Source organism: Balaenoptera ricei, chromosome 19 (genome assembly GCF_028023285.1).
Source record: "Balaenoptera ricei isolate mBalRic1 chromosome 19, mBalRic1.hap2, whole genome shotgun sequence".
Classification (NCBI taxonomy): Eukaryota; Metazoa; Chordata; class Mammalia; order Artiodactyla; family Balaenopteridae; genus Balaenoptera; species Balaenoptera ricei.
This window is the reverse complement of record NC_082657.1, coordinates 12,381,905-12,401,832: the sequence shown is the minus strand read 5'-3', so window position 1 is coordinate 12,401,832 and position 19,928 is coordinate 12,381,905. Positions and strand designations below refer to the sequence as shown.

Here is a 19,928-nt window from a genome sequence, read left to right as displayed (position 1 = left end):
CCTAAATTTGTTACATACATTTTTTAAGTGATGAGAGACAGCAGTTGAGTCAGAATTAGGGTTAGTCAGATGGCAGAGAAGGAGCGTCTGTCTCAGAGACTGAGGTGGAGCCCGGAGACACTCCCCCATCACAGCCTCAGACCCGCTGAGACCTGGAGGTGCCCAGAGAGGCGCCTGCCCCTCCACTCCTGGTTCTGGGGTTGGGGTGGGCGGAGAGGCTGAGTCAGGGAGGGGAGAGCCCCTCCGAGGGCATCCGGCCCCCACCCCCGTGTCTCCTGTCTGTCTCCTGGGCAGGCTCTGCTGGCTGCCACCCCATCCCCCATGTCTGACACCTCTCTGCGTCCTGCCCCTCTCTCCTCATCCCCTCCAGCCGCCTGCCTCGCTGTCCCTTCTCCCTGCTGCTGCTGTCTCCTTCCTCTGCCTCTCCCCTAGCTCCGTCTTCCCTTTCGGTCTGTCTCTGCAGCTCTCCGTCATCGTCTCCCCATCGCTTCTCGTTATGCCCGGGCCTCTGCCTCCTCTTCTCTCCTCTCCCTCCTTGTCATTCCCTCCCTCTCCCTCTCCGGCTCCGCGTCCCCGTGCCTTTCTGTCAGAGGCCCCCCTCCTCCCCTCGTCTTCACCCTCATTTTTTCCTACCCCTCTCTCCGCTGTCTCCTGGCCCACCGCCCTTGTCCCATCTCTGCTGGTCTCTCTCCCAGATCCTGGGAAGCCCAGCGGGGGTGTCGGGGTCAGGGCTTCACTGGTGGCCCCTGGGAGCCCAGAATGAGGGGTCACCACCTCGCCCCCACCCAGAAAGGGAGCAGGGAGGCTGCGGCCTGTCTGGCCAGAAGGAAGTGACTGTGCTGTGGCCTGGTCACCCCCGCCCCCAAGACCTGCCCGGCTGCTGCCGCCCCCGGGCTGGGGCCAAGTAAACACAGCCGCCGGCAGCCCAAGATATTTATACCGAGGTCCGGGCGTGGTTCCAGTGCCCACCACAGCCCCTGCCCTGCCCTGCCTGCCACGGCCAGCCCGAGCCAACGTGGCACCAGCCGGCAAGGGGGCGCGCCACAGACACAGCCTCCACTCAGCATGGAGGCCGCATCGCCCGGGATGCCAGCGGCTGCACTAGGGACACAGGATGCCCCCCCCTCCCCGGAAACACCAGCACAGATGCAGCCCCACGCGTGCAGCTGCTCGTGAACGTGAACACACCCCACCGAAAACTCAAGAGTGATAGCGCAAAATAGGGACCCACACGACTGCTCACACACTGAAGTCATCAGCCCACGTGTGGGGACACAAAATGCAGACACCACCTGCTCACAGACACCCACAGAGGCTGAGAACAGCAGTCCCGGAGATGGACACACTGGGAGGAGGACAGCAAGCATGTGGGAGACACACCCCGTAGACACACAAACATGCTCGGAATACCAGCGGCGCACACACTGATCACAAAACGTAACCCAGAAGCTACTCACCCACCGACACAAACACTGGGAACCGTCACACACAGGCAGTAAAAACATCCTGAGTAGGAAACACAACGTACACACACACACACAATACCTCCTGGAAACACACTTTTCTCACAGACCCATAAACATACACGGAAAACACCCACACTTCTAATCAAACTTATGCTAAGAATGTGCAAATTTACACCCAGAAAAGAAGAGCAAGTGTGCTGAGAAAAAAATCCAGACACAACACACCCCAGGGATAGATAAAACCAACTCATACACACAGACTAGCCGAGTCACACAGTGTCCAGACACAGAACCCAGAGTGCACACCGGCTTGTGCAGCAGTAATACAAAACACAGGTGCAGGCACAACAAATGCAGCACAGTCTCACACACACACACACACACACACACGAGTTGAACCCGTGCTGGAGACACACGAGTGGAAAATCCCCCGTGGTGCATACCCAACACAGCCGTCAGGCACCCAGCCGTGTGTTAGAGACCCCTATGCTGGACACACAAAACTCACACCATAAAGCTTGCTGGGACACACACACAAATTCACATTAGAAACACGAAAGACACCAACACGCTGGATGTCCAGAGATCTAGGGGGAAGGGGGCTTTCTCTCCCCCCCCCACTTCCCCCCTCCCTTTCTCCCTCTCACGCTGACCCCGTCCCAGGTCCCAGGCCTGTCTGGGGGAGGGGGCAGGAAGGCCTGAGCTGGCCTCCCCCGGCCCTGCTTCCTGCCCCTTGGGGGCAGGACGGGAAGCCGGGGCTCCAGCCGGAACCCAGGCTCCCCCCCACGACTTCCCTCGCCGCCCGGCCTGCCTGCAGAGGCGGGGGAGGGGAGCAGGGCGCCCCGAACCCCCGGGCCTGCCCCTGCGGTTGGCTGGGGGCCGGGGCTGCCCGGGCCGGGCTCTGCTCGGCCTTCCCGCAGGGCCAGGTGCCGGGAGGGGCGGGGCAGGAGCCGCCCCCGCGGCCGGGAAGGTGCTGAGCCCGCGGCTTTCCCTGCCCCCGGCGCCCGGGCGGGTGGGCGGGGTGTGGCCCGAGGGCGCGGCCAGGGCTCGGCGACCGCGGGAGCGCGCGGCCTGGTGTGCGGCCGGGACTTGTCCTGGGCCGTGGCGCGAGCTGGGCGTGTGAGGGCCACGGCCCCGGGGGTGTGTCTGGCTGTGCGGGACTCTCCGTCTGGGACCCGGGGAGTGACAGTGCGTCTAAGTATGACGGGTCGGCTACCGTCCGTAGGGCCGTGTGGGACTCCCCAGGCCTGAGCGTGTGGGGCCGGCAGATGTCAGGCCGAGTGGGCACGACCGCCTGGCGGTCTGCGAGATCCTGACGTGTCAGATCTCCGTGTGTGGTATGTGTCTGGGTGGGACTGTGACGTGTCAGGCCCTGTGCGTGCACATGGTGCCTGTTTGTGACCGTGACCCCCTGGAGGATGTTTGTATAACTGTCGGTGGGTCGGGGCCGGAGTCTCTGTTTCATTTCCTGACGGGGCTCCGATGCTGTGAGGAATGTGTCTGTCATGGCACTGCCTCTGCATCTGTGTCCGCAGTGTGGTGGTTGTACATCCTACAGGATGTATTTGTGTGATTGCGTCTTGCTCTGTCCCTACGTAAGTCTCTGCTTACGTTGTGTCCCAGCCAAGCTCCAAGGCTGGGCTGTGTGCATGTGATGGGGCGGCGTGTGTCACGTGCCACCAGGTGTCCCGGTCCATGTGTCACGGATCCTGCAGGAGTTCGTGTGTGTGTCCATTGTGTCTCTGAGAGGCGACTGTGTCTGCGTGGGGCATTGTCCATATTTGAACCTCTGTATGATTGTGAATGTGTGAATACACGTGCCGCAACCTCACGGGGCTGCAGAGACTACACTTCATGTCACTGTGTCCTTGCAAGCATCTCCACACAAGAGGCTGGTGACAATGGCAGCACATCCTTGGATAGTGAACTCCTCCGGCCCCCACCTCACCCCCAGCCCTCTATGACTCCCAGACCTGGGCCAGGAGGAGTACACATTTCTACCGCTGGGCTGGGCTGGGCAGGCCCCGGGGCCCACTCATCCAGACCTAGTGCCACTAACCCACCTACAAAGGAAGCTCAGCACTCACACCCTCCTCCCCCAGGGTAGTCACTGAGCAAAGCAGGTCAAGGCCCCAGACCTGAGAAGGGCAGGGCAGAGAGAGGGGGAACTGAAACCAGGGAGGAAGAGGGGAAACTGAGAGGCCAGAGAAAGAGGAAGCGGGAGAGAATTCATCAGCAAGACCCCAGCAGATGGGAAGAAACACAGCAGAGGGAAACCCACCCCAGCTCAGGGTGCTGTCATTTCTCTCCTGGACAACTGGTCTCCCTGCGGTCACCCTCAGCCCCGTTCAGTCTACTCTCAACCATCAACCAGAGGGACCCCCTGAGCACTTAAGTCAAATCACGTCCTTCTTCTGTTCAAAAACCCTGTCATGGTGCCTGCCGCTCTCAGAGTACAAGTTCTCACAGGTCCCCACAGGCCTGATGTGGTCTGGAAGGCAGGACCAGTGCAGAAGTTGTGTGCATAAGCCCTCAACTCTAGCTGCCTGGGTTTGAATCCCAGCTCTGCCATTTGCTAACTATGTGACCATAACAAATAAGTTAACCTCTCTGTGCCTCAGTATTCCCATCTGTGGAGTGGGGAGCAAATGATCTCCATAGCAGGAGTTGGCAGACATTTTCTGTCAAGGGTCAGATAGTAAATATTTTTGACTTTGCACAGTTTCTACTCAACTCTGCCCTAGTAGCACTAAAACAGCCACAGACAGTACAGTACCAAATGAGCATGGCTGTGCTCCAATAAAACTTTATTTACAGAAACAGGCAGTGAGTCAGAATTTGCCTGCAGGCAATAGTTTGCCAACCCCTGCTCTCTTGGGCTGTGGGGAGAATGCCATGAGCTAGTAGCTCCATACCTGGAGTGGAGAATTGTTGTTATTACTCTCTGGCCTGTGAGTGTTACTTCCTGACTCAGATCTTAACACCCTTCCCCTTGCCCCTCCCTTCCAAACGCACTGGCCTCTTTCCTGCCTGTGTAGCTCACCCCAAGTTCATCTTTACTTCCAGGCCTTTGCTTTTGTCTTCCTACCAAGAACACCCTCCCCCAGGCTGCCTTCTTGGCTTCCTTCAAGTCCCAAATGCCACCTCCTCCAAGAAGCCCTCCCTCCTCCCCAAAGCCATCTCTTACCCATCCTGCTTTCCTGTTTTCGCACAACTTTACTATGTCTGTCTCCTCCCCAGAAAGTAGGTTCCTGGTAGGCAGAAACTATTCCCTTAACCTCTCTGGGCTTCCATTTCCTTACATTTAAAGTGGGTGTTATCAGAGTCTCTTTATCTCAGAGCTTTGTTATGGTGGTTAAATGAGTTATTAACATAAGGGTCCAAGGTGCTCAATAAATTACTCTAACCCGTGTTCACCAGGAGTAAGGAACATAACAAGCGCTAAGGAAGTGTTTGTGTGAGGAAGGGCAAATGAATGATGGGCAGAGACAGGAGGAGGCAGATCTAAGTGTAAATGTAAGGAGATGGGGGGGGGGGTCGGGGAACGTCGGAAGGGAAACCCCAGTCAGGCGCCCAACGACACAGAGACCCAGTCATCTCTCCACCTTTAATGGACCCCAGGTGGGCTTGGGTGAGGTGTCCTTAAATACAACGCTGATGAGGCGGGCGGGGGCGGGGCCGGGCCTGCCGGGGTGGGCGGGACCTGTCGGGTGGGGCGGGGCCTCAGCTGCACTTGCAGGAGCGCACGATCATGTTGGACAGCTGCTCCACCTTGGGCTTGCGGCCCACGTAGTACACGATGGGCAGAGGCTCCAGCGCCTGCGGCACGCAGCACGGCGCCGCCGACGCGCCCGGGTTGTGCTGGTTGTACAGGGCCAGGACCTGCGGGGCGGGTGGGCGGGGTCAGGGTCGGAGGTCATGGGGAGGGTACCCCCACCCCACCAGCCTCTCCCTATCTCCCTCTGTCTTATCTCATTCCGTTTCTTTCTGTTTCTCTGCCTCTCCCCAGTTTCCACTCTTGGCTTGTGTCTCATTGTCTTTCTCTCTCCTTCCATCTTCCTAATTCTCTGTCCTCCTGCCTTTTTCTCTCTCATTGTGTCCCTCCGTTTCTCTCTTTCTCCTTCCATCTCCCTACCTCTTCCCTAGCCCAAGTTATGCGTCTCCATGGGTCTCCCCATATCTCTGTCTCCCTCTGCCTCGTGTCTCTAACTGCTCAGACCCTGCCTCTAGTTTCTCTCCCATCCCTTTGCCACCTCCCCGCCAAACTCCCTGTCTCCTCTCTTTCTGACCACTATCTCGCCAATTCATCTGATTTTACCTCTTTCTCCCTCTCCTCCCTCGGTTCCTGCTACCCTCATCCCACCCCCAGCCAGGGCTCCAGACACACCTTGCTGTACTGCGTGTCCAGGCTCCAGATGTAGGGGCAGGGCCCCAGGCAGAAATTGGCGTGGTAGCCCTTGGGTTCGTGAATCCACTTCCAGCCCAGGTCCTTGCGGAAGTCAATGTAGAGCTGCCGAACGCAGCAGTTCTTTTCCGTGGAGCTGCAGGCCGGAGGGAGGGAGGAACCCGAGTCAGGAGAGCAGAGGGGCTGCCCCTCCTCCCCCGGGTGAGCATGTGTTTCACCCTGGTTGCCCGCCAGCACGGTCTCCATCTTGGTCTCCCTTGCAACCCCTGTGATGATAACAGCAATAAGAGTAATAGTAATGATCATCACTAACACTGATAAAGCACTTCCTCCAGCCCAGCACTGCGCTAAGGGCATCCTCATGAACATTACCTCAGGCAACGCTCAAGCCTGTGAGAAGCCAAATGAACATCCAGAGGGGATGGCTACACAAATCACAGCACATCCACACACTGGAACATAAAAAACACAATGCAGCTCCATGTGTACTGATATGTTCTACGTGTGCAACAAATGTTTATTGAACTACTACCATGTGCTGGGCTGGGGTCTACTGGGGACAATTGTTTGTTTGTTTGTACAAACAAAACAGACAGAAATCCCTGCCTTCTGGGGCCACGTACTAGAGACTGTCCGTCGCTCCTCTGCTCTGAACAAGGCAAATGCCCAAGCCCTCGCCATGGACCACAAGGCGCTACCAGATCTGGCTGATCTCAACTCCCTCCCCACTCCCACTCTCACTCTCCTTCAGCCACATTACCATCCTCGTTGTTCCTGAGTCCCAGCCCAGGACATTTGCACTTGCTGTTCCCTCTGCCTGGCTTGCTATTCCCACAGATACCCACTCTGGCTCTGTTTCTTCACTCCATTTGTGTGTATGCTCAAACATCCCTCACTCAGGGAGCCTTAACTCCTAGAACACTGCCTGGCATGCAGTAGGTGCTCAATAAATATCAGTCAAATAAATGAATGTCGTCTCCTCAGAGTCCTTCCTGGACCATCCTACCCAAAATACCAATCCAAATGTTTGTAAATTCCATACAGTGTAATAACAGCATTTCAGTTATGTGAGAAAACGTGAAAATGACTGCAGCTGAAATGGGGCAAATCTTAATACTTGTTGATACTGGATGAGAGTTTATGGGGGTTCCTTGTACCATCTTGGTTGCTTATGAATACATTTAAAGTTTCCCCTAATAAAAAAAATTTAAATCAGAAGAGGAAAAATAAATGATCATAATGACTTCTTTCTTTTCCCTTCCTCAGATTTGTTTTCCTTCTTGCCACCTGCTCTTTTATTAGATATTGATTTATTTATCTGTTCATTTTCTGTCTTCCTCTGAGGACAGGACTTTTTGTCTATTTTGCCCCTAAATGTGTCCCTGCAACAGTGCCTGGCACATAGCAGGTGCTTAGCAAGTATTGGCTGTATAAAATAATTGATCAATATGTTAGGTCTTTTAAAAGCACATTGGAGGGACTTCCCTGGTGGTCCAGTGGTTAAGAATCCTCCTCCCAACGCAGGGGACGTGGGTCCGATCCCTGGTCGGGGAAATAAGATCCCACACACATCCTGCGGGGCAACTAAGCCTGCACGCCGCAACTACTGAGCCCACACACTGTAGAGCCTGTGCACCACAACTAGAGAGAAGCCAGCCCGCGTGCCACAACGAAGAGCCCGCGTGCCGCAACTAAGATCCAACACGGCCAAAAAAATGAATACTTTTTAAAAAACAGAATAAAATAAAAAATAAAAGCACATTGGAGAGTGGTGGTATGTAAGACTCTACTGCCCTGGACTCATGAGCTGTGTCCCAGGCTCGGATGCAAAAGTCAGTCCTCCCCAGTCTGCGGCCCCGGCTCCTGCATGTCTGGAAGGAAATGGGGCATTTTCTGTGCTGGCCCCTGGGGCCATGGTTGAGATGGGCTGGGAACTTGACTAAAAAGCTTGACTCATGGGCAGCTGAGAACACTTTCAATTCCGTGTTCATAACATGTGAAAGGAACACTACGCAAAGTTACAGGTACAGTCATGATCTAAATTCTGTTTTGAATAGACGGACTGGAAGGCAATATATTAAAATGTTGACAGTGACATTTTATATGTGGTAATGTGATGGGTGATATCTTTCTGTATTTTCCAAATTCTCAATAGTGGGTATGTGTTACTTTTAGAATCAGAAAATAAAATTTAAAGAAAGAAAATGCAGTACTCCCCCCCCCCCCTCAAAAAAAAAAAGACTCTACCATTTGGACAAAATAAAAAATATATACATGGCTATGTGTAAGTGTCTCATACAGAGACTCTCTGGGAGGAGACACAAATACAATAAAAGCCTCCTCATATAGGGGCTGGAGGCCGGAGCTGGAGGGTCTCTGAGTATCCTTTCTGGGTTTGATCCATGTGCATGTATTTTCCTACTCAAAAATCAATAGAGGGGAAAAAAAAAAATCAATAGCGGGAATTCCCTGGGGGTCCACTGGTTAAGACTCCATGATTCCACTGCAGGGGGTGCGGGTTCGATCCCTGGTCAGGGAACTAAGATCCCGCATGTGTGCGGTGCGGCCAAAAAAAATAATCAATAGAGAATTCCCTACAAGGCAGGTCTTATTATTATTCCCATTTGAAAGATGAAGAAGTTGAGCCTCAGAGAAAGGGGGATGTTGTCTGTTCACTTGTAGCCTACATGTGGTGGAGTTTGGGACCAGGTTCACAGCTAACTCTGTGCTGCCCTGGGGTCTGTGGCCTCATCTGCCCAGTGCAACCATGTCAGCTTAATCAGAGGGGGAAGAAGCAATGTGACAGGATCTCCCAGGGCAAGACAAGGCCTCTCCAAGAGCCACAGGACGTTGAGAAGGAAGTTAGGAAACTTAGATTCCTGTGAGTTCAGCCTGGCGCCTCCCCAGTCTGGCTGGGCCTCAGTTCCCTCATCTGTACAAAGATGCAAGGGATGCTGGATCAAATAAGATGTTGTTAAGGGCCCAGGAGGCATCAGGAAATCCATGGACGGCCTGAGGGAGGGGCCCGAGCCCCCCAGACCATATGCACCTACGTGTGTATGTGTAGGCATATTCTGGGGAAAAAAGGTTCCTGGCTTTCGACTTCTCAAGGGGTTCCCGGACTCACAAAAGGGGAAGAACCACTGTCCAGAGTAATCTTTCATTTCTGATCCAACTGTGCCGGGGTGCTGAGGTCCTAAGATTTGAAGTGTGTGATTCTATCATCCAACTCAACTGTTCTCCCTATAGGGTCCCTGGAGAGGCAACAGCACCGCCTGGGAAATTGTGGGAAATGCAAATTCTCAGGCCCCACCCCAGACCCACTGAATCAGAAACTGGGGGTGGGGGTGGGGGTGGGTGGGAGATAGCAGGCCACATTTAACAAGCCCTCCAGGTGACCCTGAGGTGCATGCCTGGGGCCTGCTGCATTCCAGGTCCTGTGATACACGCCATCCAGGCCCTTGCAACTCTGCCCTCCAGTCTACCAGGACCCAACAGGGTCTGACGAGTAAAAGAAACCCACTTGGGGGATTTCCTGGCAGTCCAGTGGTTAAGACTCCGCACTTCCACTGCAGGGGGGCAACAGTTTGATCCCCAGTCAGGGAACAACTCAGATCCCACATGCTGCACGGCTCGGGCCAAAGAAGAAAAAAAAAAGACCCAAATAAGGTCTATACATGGCAATTGCTTGATACATCTTTTAATATTCTTTTTTAAAGTCTGCAGAACCATCTCTCTGTTTCCCCCCTTTGTATTGTATTTGTTGAAGAAACTGGGTCAGGTTTCCCACAATCTAGATGTTGCTGACTGCACGACCATGGTGTTGTTTAACATGTTTCTCTGTTCTTATATTTCTGGGAAATTGGATCTACCGTACTGACCAGCTTCAGGTTTGATTTTCTGGCAAGACTTCCTAAGTGACATTGTGTCCCTCATGTGGCTGGCACTCTCTCTCTGTAATAGTATAAGCTGTTGGCACTCAAGACCTCAATCCATTCATTCATTCACAGGGTTGTTGGGCAGAGGGTAGGATCTGGTGTTGAAGGAGTTTGGGAGCAGACCTGACTCTCCAGCAGGAGAACTGCATGTAACAAAGCCGAAAGGCACCATCAAAATATTAAGCAGGGGAGGGCCAAGGTCACATTATCACTCTAAACTCGCAACATTCTAACTCTGAACTTCAACATTCTGACTACAACTTTTCAATTTTCTTAGACTGCAATACACCAGCCTCTCAAGATTCTAACACACCAACAGCTTTCCAGCTTTCTAGGATTCCCACATTCCAGCTCTCCAGGATCTTGGCATTCTTGAATTCCAATATTTCAAAACTGCATTCCAACATTCCACAATTCTGAGCCCATCACTCAAGAGGTCCAAGCTGCCACTTTCTAAGATCACAGCCTTCCAAGATTCTCACAAGATTCCAGCCCTGAGTCCCAACATTCTAGGTTACCAATACTCTGGCTTTCTCCAACTCCAACATTTGTGGATGCTAATATTTTAACACAGGATTCCACTATTCTGGGCCCAATATTCAAGGACTCCAATCTGCCTATACGGGAGACTCCAGTCTGTCAATGGTATAGGAATCCAACATGGGCAATCTTCCAGTTCTGAATTCCCAAGTTCTAGGATCCCAACATCCCTTGAGTCCAACATTCTCAGATTTCAATAATGACTACCGAATTCTAACATCCTAGAATCCCCACATGCTCGAACTCCAACCTGCCAGCAGTACAGGACTCTAACGTGGCGACCTTCCAATACTGAAATCCCACATTCTCAGTGTTCAACATTCTAATAGTCTCTGATTCCAACCCACCAGCAAGAGAGCCACCTGATCTCAGCATTCGAGGACTCCCAGTTCGCACATCCCAGCATCCTAGGCCTCGGACCTCATCCCCTGAACGCTCCAGGCTGAAGGAGATGCCAGCCCAAGCATAGCACCAGCCAGGTGCCCAATCTGCGGTGCCCGCTCAGCAGACGGCAAGGAGGCCCCCAGCCCGGAAGGCGTCAGGGGAAGGCTGCAAGGTTCACCTGAAGCAGTAGTTGGTGTCCAGGGCTCGGCGGTGCCGGGGGCTGTGCAGGTGCTGGGCCCTCTCCAGCGGGGTGGCCATGAGGAGCAGGAAGGGCCGGTTCATGCCATGAATGGTGGCAAGGTCACCCCGGCGGCCGGAACTGAACCCTGCTTTGGTTTGGGAGTCAGGTGGTGGGGAGGGTGGGGGAGACATACACACACTCTCAGATGGATGAATGGGAGATGGTCAAGGGGAAGACACACACACACACACACACACACACACACACACACACACACACACATCACCGGTGGGCATGGGGCCGGGCCGGGGAGGTGGGCCTCACCGTTAATGTCCACTTGGAGTGTGTTATCTTTGCTGTCACAGGAACAGTGGGCACTGAGGCGAAAGCCCTCTATTTCCTCTGTGGGAGTGGGGAGAGGGAAGCCAGTGTGAGGGGGTGGCTCACCCAGCCCCTGGGGGAAGAGAAAGGAAGTGGCAAACCCCTGGGGTGGGGGTGGGGGGACCTCCTTCCTGCCCCTTCCCCTGCCTGCCCTCTCACCGCACCCTCGTGCTCCAGTCCTTTGCCTTGCAGCCTCCTCCTCCTCCAGGTCTCAGCTCAAAGGCCACCTCCTCCGGGAAGCCCTCCAGGACACAGCCCCGCCCCCACTATGACAGCACTTTATTTTCTCCATAGCACTTACCCTGACATTTGTATCTGGCTATTTATTTCCCTCTTTGTTCTCAGTGGCAAAGCAGGATACATGGGGGCAGGGATCCTTGTTTTCTTGTTCCCCGCTGGGCCTGGCCCACAGTCGTAAAAACAGACATCTCCTGAGTTCGCACTGGGTGCCAGGCCCTGTTCTAAACACTTTTTGTGTATTATTTCCTTTAATCCTCACCAAAGTTCCCCATTTTACAGATGAAGAAGCCAAGGCCCACGGAGAGGGGGTGACTTGCCCAAAGTGGGAAAAGGCAGGGCTGGGATGCAAGTGCCTGGGCTCTTGTCCCAGGGCCGGTGTGGAAGAAAGGTTTCTTGAATGAATGAGTGAATGCCTTTCTAAGCTCCCACTATGTGTTGGACCCTGTGCTGGGGGCTCTGGACTCAGCAATCAGCCCAGGACACTTGTCCCAGCGCTCACCTGCTCCCTAACCCCCATCTTTTCCTCTGGCCAAACCATCACTTATCTCATGAGTCTCAACACAATCATCCTCATCCAGGAAGCCCTCCTGGACCCCTCCAGATGGGTTTGGATGCCCACTCTCGGCTCCCACAGCACTTACGGCCTCCCCCATCCCGGCCCTGGTCATTGTGGCCATCACAATGGGAGTCAGGCGGGCCCCCTGCTAGGGCTTTGGCAAGATTTCCTAGGTGTCTAGAAGTGACTGTGGGCCCCATGAGGGCAGGCCTAGAAGTTGTCATGGTTACCACTGTGTCCCCCACACCACCCGCACAGGGCCAGGCACATAGCAGGAACCTACTGGCATTTACTGAGTGAAGGAATGAATGGGAGGGAGACTAGGAAGGGAGATGTGGGTACTGTGGACTCAGATGGGACAGGACAGACAGTCCTCTTCGGGACAGATCAGGTGTGTCTGGCTCTCCCTGGACTCGAGGGCTCTGCACAGCCTATCCCTCTGCCTTGAACCCTCTTGCCCCTCCGTCTTTCCCAGGCTGGCTCCACTTATCCCTCAGACAACTGCGCTAATGTCCCCTCCTCCAGGAAGCCCTCCCTGATTTCCCAGGCTGGGTCAGGCACCTCCTCTGGGCTCCCCCTCCCAACCCTGCCCACTCTGGGACATTACTACCTGGTTTTCAGGTCTTTCTCCCAAATCCCCTAACCTGAGCAATGGATGATAAGCTTCATGAGGGCAAGTATGGTGCTGTTTTGGTTACTGTTGTGTCCCCAGCATCACCCAGCACAGGGCAGGTGCTCAGGAAATGGATTTACCATTAATCACTCAGGTTTGAGTGCCTGGGAGGAGGCCCAGGTCTGGGCTCTTTGGCACCAACATGGGGTGGGGGGTGCTAGGCAGGGGAGCCCCAGGACAAACAATGGGGTCAACCCCATTACAAAATAGGGGTGGGGGGGACCTCCCTGGTGGTCAAGTGGTTAACAGTCCACGCTTCCACTGCAGGTTCGATCCCTGGTCGGGGAGCTAAGATCCCACATGCCACGCAGTGCGGCCAAAAAACACACAAAAAATAGGGGTGGGGCAGACAAGCAGTCCTCACCTCCGTGGGTCAGCCACTGCCGCACAACTCCAGTGACATCAAAGGACAGCCACTCCGGTGAGTCGCTGGGGGCCAGCAGCCGGTTGCTGAGGTAGCGCCAGGAATCATTGCTGTATTTCTGGGGGATAATGAATTGGGGGGAGAGACAGTGGGTAGATGTTGCCACACAGCCCTCATGTACGCTGCACCCCTGACTCCACCTGCTCCCCGAAAAGGGCCTCCACACAGTCCTGCAGACAGTCCCCTCCCAGACACCCAAACCGAGGGGCCCACAGGAGCCACCCACCCCACAGCAGCCCAGAGGGGAGAGAGAACCCCAGGCTGGGGGGTCAAGGCACCCGGGCAGCTCAGCCTCTATGCCTGACCCCGGCGTGGCCGTGGAAAATTCCTCTCCCCTTTTGTCCTTGGTTTCCTCACTGATGAAATGCCAGGAGGCCCCTTTCAGCTTGGACGGCCCACGATGCCACGAGTCTCCTACTGACATCGTAGGGGTCACTGACTATAGACAGTTCTGCAAATTTGGCCCCCCAGATTCTGAGAGTCTATCACGTTCCTTCTTTTTTTAAAAAAATATATTTATTTAATTTTTATTTATTTATTTATTTTTGGCTGCATTGGGTCTTCGTTGCTGTGCGCGGGCTTTCTCTAGTTGCGGCAAGCGGGGGCTACTCTTCGTTGCGGTGTGCGGGCTTCTCATTGCGGTGGCCTCTCCTGTTGCGGAGCACGGGCTCTAGGCGCGCGGGCTTCAGTCGCTGTGGCACACAGGCTCAGTAGTTGTGGCTCGCGGGCTCCAGAGCGCAGGCTCAGTAGTTGTGGCGCATGGGCTTAGTTGCTCCGTGGCATGTGGGATCTTCCCGGACTAGGGCTCGAACCCGTGTCCCCTGCGTTGCCAGGCAGATTCTTAACTACTGTGCCACCAGAGAAGCCCCAAGTTATCACTTTCTAGAAGTTATGTTAGAAGTCATTCCATAACGCCAGTGCTCAGTGGCACCCCAAGAATTACACATTCAATGAGCCTGAGACATTCCAGAGGACTCATGTTCTACAAACCCACGAGTCTGACATGCCACAAACCTAGACGTTGCAGACGCCTGACATCCATGTGGAATGATCCCCTGGGAGCTGGCAGGATAAAAGCTAATTCTCTAGACTCCAAGAAGTTAACATCAGACAAAGTTCCCTTGTTGTAAGAGTCTAACATCTACTACTGAATCTAATGTTCCACATGACAGGGATTCTAGGTCACATAACCTTCAAGAGAATCCAGAACTTCTTGAGGCTCCAATCTTCCTGGAGACTCTTCTAGAAAAGAGCTAACCAAGAGAACTTTCTGTGATGATGGAAAAGTTCTTTATCTGTGGTGTCCAAAATAGCAGCTGCTAACCCCATGTGACTACAGGCCACTTGAACTATGGCCAGTGAGACTGAGGAACTGAATTTTTTCTTTTATTTAATTTTAATCAACTTAAATGGCCATATGTGGCTAGCGGCTACTGTGACAGAGCACTTTGAAAGTCTGCAACCTTTACAGAGATTCAAACTTTCAAAAGTCCTGAGTTCTTAGAGTCCAACTCCTAAGATTCCGGCCTTCTAAATGTTTAACCTTCTAGGGCTCTAAGAGTCTGAAAGTTTCAGAGCCCTGTGATTCCACAGTCTGTGCCTCCAGGATCGGTCACCATGGACCCTGCAGCCACCAGCCTTCCAGCCGCCCCAGCACCACCCCAGCCCAGGCCACCTCTGGGGCCCTCGCCCCCACCTGGTACAGCTCCACGTGCTGCTCCACTTTTAACTTGAGCCTCAGCAGGCGCAGCTCTGCCCGAGAGAGCAACACAGGTTCGGGCACCGCTTCCCGGAGCTCCGATGTGTTGAAGAGCATATACATGCTGTGTGGGCTACGCTTGATTTTCCCATAGATTTCTAGGCAGAAGGAGCCGAGAGCGGGGATGTCAGGGTTTGACAGGGGCAGGGGAGCTGGCGCACCCCAAGTCAAAGAGCCCTGGGTTGGAGTCTAACCCAAACACATTTTAGCTGTGTGACCTTAGGTGACTGGCTTCTCCTCTCTGGGTTTGTTTCCACCTCTTTAAACGGGGTCCTATCTACCCTTCCCTCCCATCAACTGGGAAGTGCCCTCTCAGTACAAAGCTGGCACAGGGGTGGGGGCTGCTCTGCTTGCTTAGGCCTCCCCAGCACTTGGAGCCTCAAATGCAAGTTATGTCGCAGCACAGGGATCAAGGGCATTTGGATCGGACTGTGCTTCTACTGCCTTCTTTCTTGGGCAAGTCACAAGCCCTCTCGGAGCCTCAGTTTCCTATTCTTTGGGAAAGATCAACCTGACATCAAGTTCTCTGCCTCCCAGCCCAGGCTTTCCTAACTGAAGCGCTGGAACTTTGGGCAAGTGAATTCCTCTCTGTGTGCCAGATTCTCACCTGTAAGACAAGGACTGATTACAGGATGATAGGGTGAAATAAGTGAGATGATGCAGATAAAGTATGTCGCACAGAGTCTGCGTACAATGCTTACTCTAATGTGTGTGTTCAACAACCCCATGAGGAAGATACTATTAGTATACCCGTTTTATAGATGGGAAAACTGAGGCAAAGAGATGAAACAATTTGCCCCAAGATCACGCAGCCAAGAAGCTGCAGAGTGGGGATTCAGACTCAGCCGGTCTGATTCCAGAGACTGTGCTCTTAACCCCTAGGTTATGCTGCCTCCCTGCTAATGTGACATTACTCTTGTTGCTGTTGTTATTATTATAATTATTGTTTCCTTCCCCAGCTGGTTAGAGAAGGCAAAGTTCATTCTAGGTAAGAATGGCTTCGGGGGCGGGGGAAGGGGAACAGAGAAAATTAGGAAGAGTTTTCTAGTCTAGGAAAAGTTTGGGGTTGGGAAAGAGGGGGGCAAGCCATGAACTCCTGGATCAACTGGGACAGCTGCTTTAGGCCTCTGCAGTGGGGGCATGGAAATGGTGGAGACATCTGATGAGAAAGGACACAGGAAGCCCCTTCAGTGGGCCTCCTTCCCCTACTCCTCCCCTCTTTAGCCGGGCCAGCCCCTGCCCCGCACAAAAAAAGCCCTATCTTGGCCCAGGGGTTACTCAGCAGACCCCAAAGGAAGGGTAGAGCCCAGGCCTGGGAGACAGATAGGGAAGAAGAGAGATAGAAGGGGCAGGAACGGTCAGAGGGAGAGATGGAGAGTAGGGTATGGAGGAGAAAAAGAGAGAGAGAGGGAAGAGATGGAGAGACAGAAACTGGGAGACCCAGACTGGGACAGAGAGAGTAACGGTGATGCGGGAGAGATGGAAAGGCAGAGATGGGAGACAGAGACACACGGGAAGAGAGACATAGGGTTTGGGAGCGAGATGGAGGCAGAAGAGGAATGAAGAGAGATTGAAGGTATCAGTGTTGGAAAAATCTCTACAACCAAGGTGAAGCTACGACGGAAAAGGTGAGACGGAGATGTGGGAGGGTAGGGGTGTCATTCGGCTGAAGCGGCAACTGGGTGCACAAATGGGCCAGAGACCCACAAGTCTAATGCCCAAGAGGGAAAGTGAAAGCAGGGGGGTCGCCCCCAAGCCTCCGGGCCACGAGGGACGCCTGGGTCTCCGCGGGCGCCGAGGGGGCGGGCCCAGCGGTAGTGCCGCCCTGAGCTGGGGGTGAAGGGGGCGGGAGGCGCCGCCGCCACCGCGAGGGCGGGGACCGGACCTGCCTCGTCTCGCCCCAGGCTCCGCGCGCGATCCCCGCCCCCCGAGGCACGGGAAGGAAAGGAAGGGAGGGAGGGCTAGGCGGCCGGACGCTGGGGTTTCCCCAGCCTCCTAGAGAGGAACTAGGAGTTTGGGGTCCAGGCTCTCAGCATTCAGCTCTGCGGGGGTTCTCCTGTCCCCTTCCGGAAGCGCAGGCTCCTCCCCCCGCGCGTGGCACACACGTGGGGCCTCCTCACCCCTACCAGCTCGGTTTTCTCACCCGGGTCTTGTAGAGTCGCACCCACCCACCTCTCCCTCTACGGCTCGACTCCTCACTCAGCCCTCTCCCTTCCATCCCGCGGCGTGGCGGAGGCTCGCTGCTCCCAGCATGGCACCGTCCATCTCTCCTCTGCCCCCTCCCAGGCCCACCTTTCCCACGCTTGTCTCTCCGCTCCGTATACCCCTTCCCACGACCCAGTATTCTAGGTTTCCTGGGGGCTCGCTTCCTCCGCTGGGCTTCCCCCTCTCACGTCCGTCTGCGAAATAGAGCACCTCCCGGCGCATCCTCGGCATCCCCCTGGGGTCTCCGCTTCTCTCCCGCCAGCTTCCCCCACCCGACGACCTCACGCCCCCTTTGACCTCGCATTGATCACCCCCTCCCCGCCTCTCTCTCTAAGCCCTTCCCCAGTCCCGCGTGTTCTTCGCGCCGTGTGCAAATGCGTCCACTCTCCACTTTCTGGAACCTCTGGGGTTCGCTTCACCTAGTTTTTCTGTCCTTCTTGAATCTTCCTGCCTCATGACCCCTGAGCTCTGGGTCAGCTTTCCCCACTACCTCTCTTCTCCCCAATGCCGGGGTCCTCGTCCTCGCTTCTCCCAAAGCGAGCTCCCTCTCTGCGGGCCCCACCCACGACCCCCGCACTCTAGTGCACCCTGCAAAGGGAAGTCTTTTTCTACAACACCCCACCCCGTAACTGCTTCGCTTCTCTCCCTCTAAGGGACTCCCCCCGCCCACGATCTCGCATGTTCCTGTAGCCCTCCAAAAGCGGTCCACTTCGCTCACTATCTCCTCTTCAAGACCAGATACCTGGGGGGTAGGGAGCTCAGCCCTATCCTCTTTGGGACTCCCCCTCCCAAGTTCCCGGCGCCCCCGGGGGTCCTCTTCCTCCAGCCAGTTTCCTCTACCAGTAATTTCCTCCCCGTGACCCCTGCACTCCGGCGCCCCCTGGGGGCTCCCCTCCAGGGTTCCCCTGCCCCTCCGAGCTCACCGTTGCTGTTTTCCACCATTAGCACGCGGGTGACCTCCTTGGCGTAGTAGTCCGCCTCTGGCTCAGGCTCAGGTTCGGCACTTTCCCCGGCCACCCGGTCACGGGTACTGTTGTAAAGGGCCAGTACGGCCTCGGGCAACGGACCGGGCGGCACCTCCCCCTGGCTCGGGGGGCTGGCGAGCCGAAGCTTGGACAGAATCTGGCCGCGGATGGCCTCGATGCGCTTTCGCTTCACCAGCTCCATGTCGATGGTCTTGCAGGTGGACAGTCCGGCGGCCGGCCGGCTAGGCGGCAGCACTAGTAGCCACAGCAGCGGCAGCAGCAGCGGCAGCAGCCGCAGCCCCGAGGGCGGCATGGGGGAGGCGGCGCCCCCGGCACAGCCGAGAGCGCGAGCCGGGCTGGGGTGGGAAGAGGGAGGCCCCGCCCCTACAGGGTCTGGGGGGGTCTCCCGAGGAAAGGTAGGAGGGTCTGGGGAGGGGAAAGTTGAGGCCCTCAGGGAGAGCGGAGCGGAGCTGGAGGGGAGGCTCTGATGGGTGTGTTCTCGGTATCCCACGGCAAAAACCGAGATGAGCGAGGTCTGGTACCAAAGGTGGGTGGTCTTGAATAGGAAAGCTGAGGCAGGTCTGAGATTGATCCCGTCTCCTGGATCCCGGAGGAGAAGGGTCCTTGGATGCGAGGGGGCTCAAGAGAGAGGCTGGGAGTTGGGGGCCGTGCGGGGGGGTGCGACCGATGTCTGGGGTCGAGTCCTCGCGGGACTCGGGTTTGAGGCTCCTGAGGGCTGGTCCGGAATGGGGGCGCCCGGGGAACGCCGTGTGGGGGGAAGGAAGGGAGCAAGCGTCCGAGGCGGTGCGGGGTGGAGGTGCGGTCTGGGGTCCCCCAGTCCTGCCTCGCGGAGCAGCGCTGCGCGAAGGTCCCCGCGCCTTTGGCTCCCAGCGGCAGCGGAAAAGTCTCAAAACTTTTTTCCTCTTCTCCCAACCAGCTCGTCCCTCCTCCCGCTCCTCCTCCCCCTCCTCCCCGCAGTGGCGGCGGCGGCGGCGGCGGGGGCGGCGGCGGCTCGTCTCAGACTCTGGGGCCTCGGACTGCTCCTCGGCGGCTCCTTTCTCCGTTCCCGGCTGAGGCCGGCCCCGCGGGCGGCTCCGAGCCGGGGGGGTGCCCCGGAGGGGGCGTCCCCCCTGCCCCCGGCCGGGGGCCTCGCTGTCTGGCGGATCCGCGGCGGGAGGAAGGGAGTGGGACGGCCTGGGGCGCGAAGGGCGGCGGCAGCGGCGACCGGCTGGGGCGGCGGGGGTTTTTGAAGCCGCCCCGGCCCCACCCAGGAAGCGCGCGGGGCGGGGGCGGCCCTCAGGGGGAGGGCATGGGGGGGCCGGTCCACAGTCCTCATCTCGCGTGGGCGGGCTCCAAGGGGGGTCCCTTACGCCCTGGGGGGAGGGGGCGGGCACCCGGCTCCGCCCCACCAACAGGGTGCTGCCTCCTGGCGGCTGAGCGCTACCAAAGCGGGCGGCTGTGCTGCGTGTGGCTTTGAGGACTGTGCGAGGGTCACCGAGGGAATGAAGACCTGGCAGGGAGGGCTCAATCAGAGGATGGGGACGCAGGGTACAGGGAATCCGAGGACGACCACCCCGAGTGGAGAGTGGGAAGCTGGGGCAGTGGGGGAGAGGGTCAGCCAGAAGACAGGGAGCCAGTGGGGAGAGGGGCACAGAGGAGGGGGGACCCCCAAGGACTGGGGGCCATAAGAGCATCACCCAGAGTGGGGAGGGGGTCAGAGGTTGAGGCAGAGGACAGGGGAAGGGGGCCTGAGGAAGGAGGGTGACAGTAGGAGGATGGGGCACTGGACATCCAACAGATGAACGTCAGAA

General features: G+C 56.1%; 1 protein-coding gene across 2 annotated transcripts; it reads right to left on the bottom strand.

The window, feature by feature from the left end:
- Positions 1 to 5,059: 5,059 nt before the first annotated feature.
- On the bottom strand, positions 5,060 to 18,447 carry TGFB1 (transforming growth factor beta 1). 2 transcript variants are annotated; one of them, XM_059904500.1, is made up of 7 exons: positions 18,076 to 18,447; positions 14,885 to 15,045; positions 13,129 to 13,246; positions 11,239 to 11,316; positions 10,912 to 11,062; positions 5,854 to 6,007; positions 5,060 to 5,348 (listed from the first exon to the last, which is right to left on the bottom strand). In XM_059904500.1, exons 1-7 carry the CDS (start codon positions 18,428 to 18,430, stop codon positions 5,190 to 5,192), a joined length of 1,176 nt encoding a protein of 391 aa, XP_059760483.1. In that variant the 5' UTR covers positions 18,431 to 18,447; the 3' UTR covers positions 5,060 to 5,189. The 2 variants fall into 2 exon arrangements, with proteins under 2 accessions (XP_059760483.1, XP_059760484.1); XM_059904501.1 differs by having other exon boundaries at positions 10,912 to 11,059.
- Between the last annotated feature and the right edge of the window lie 1,481 nt (positions 18,448 to 19,928).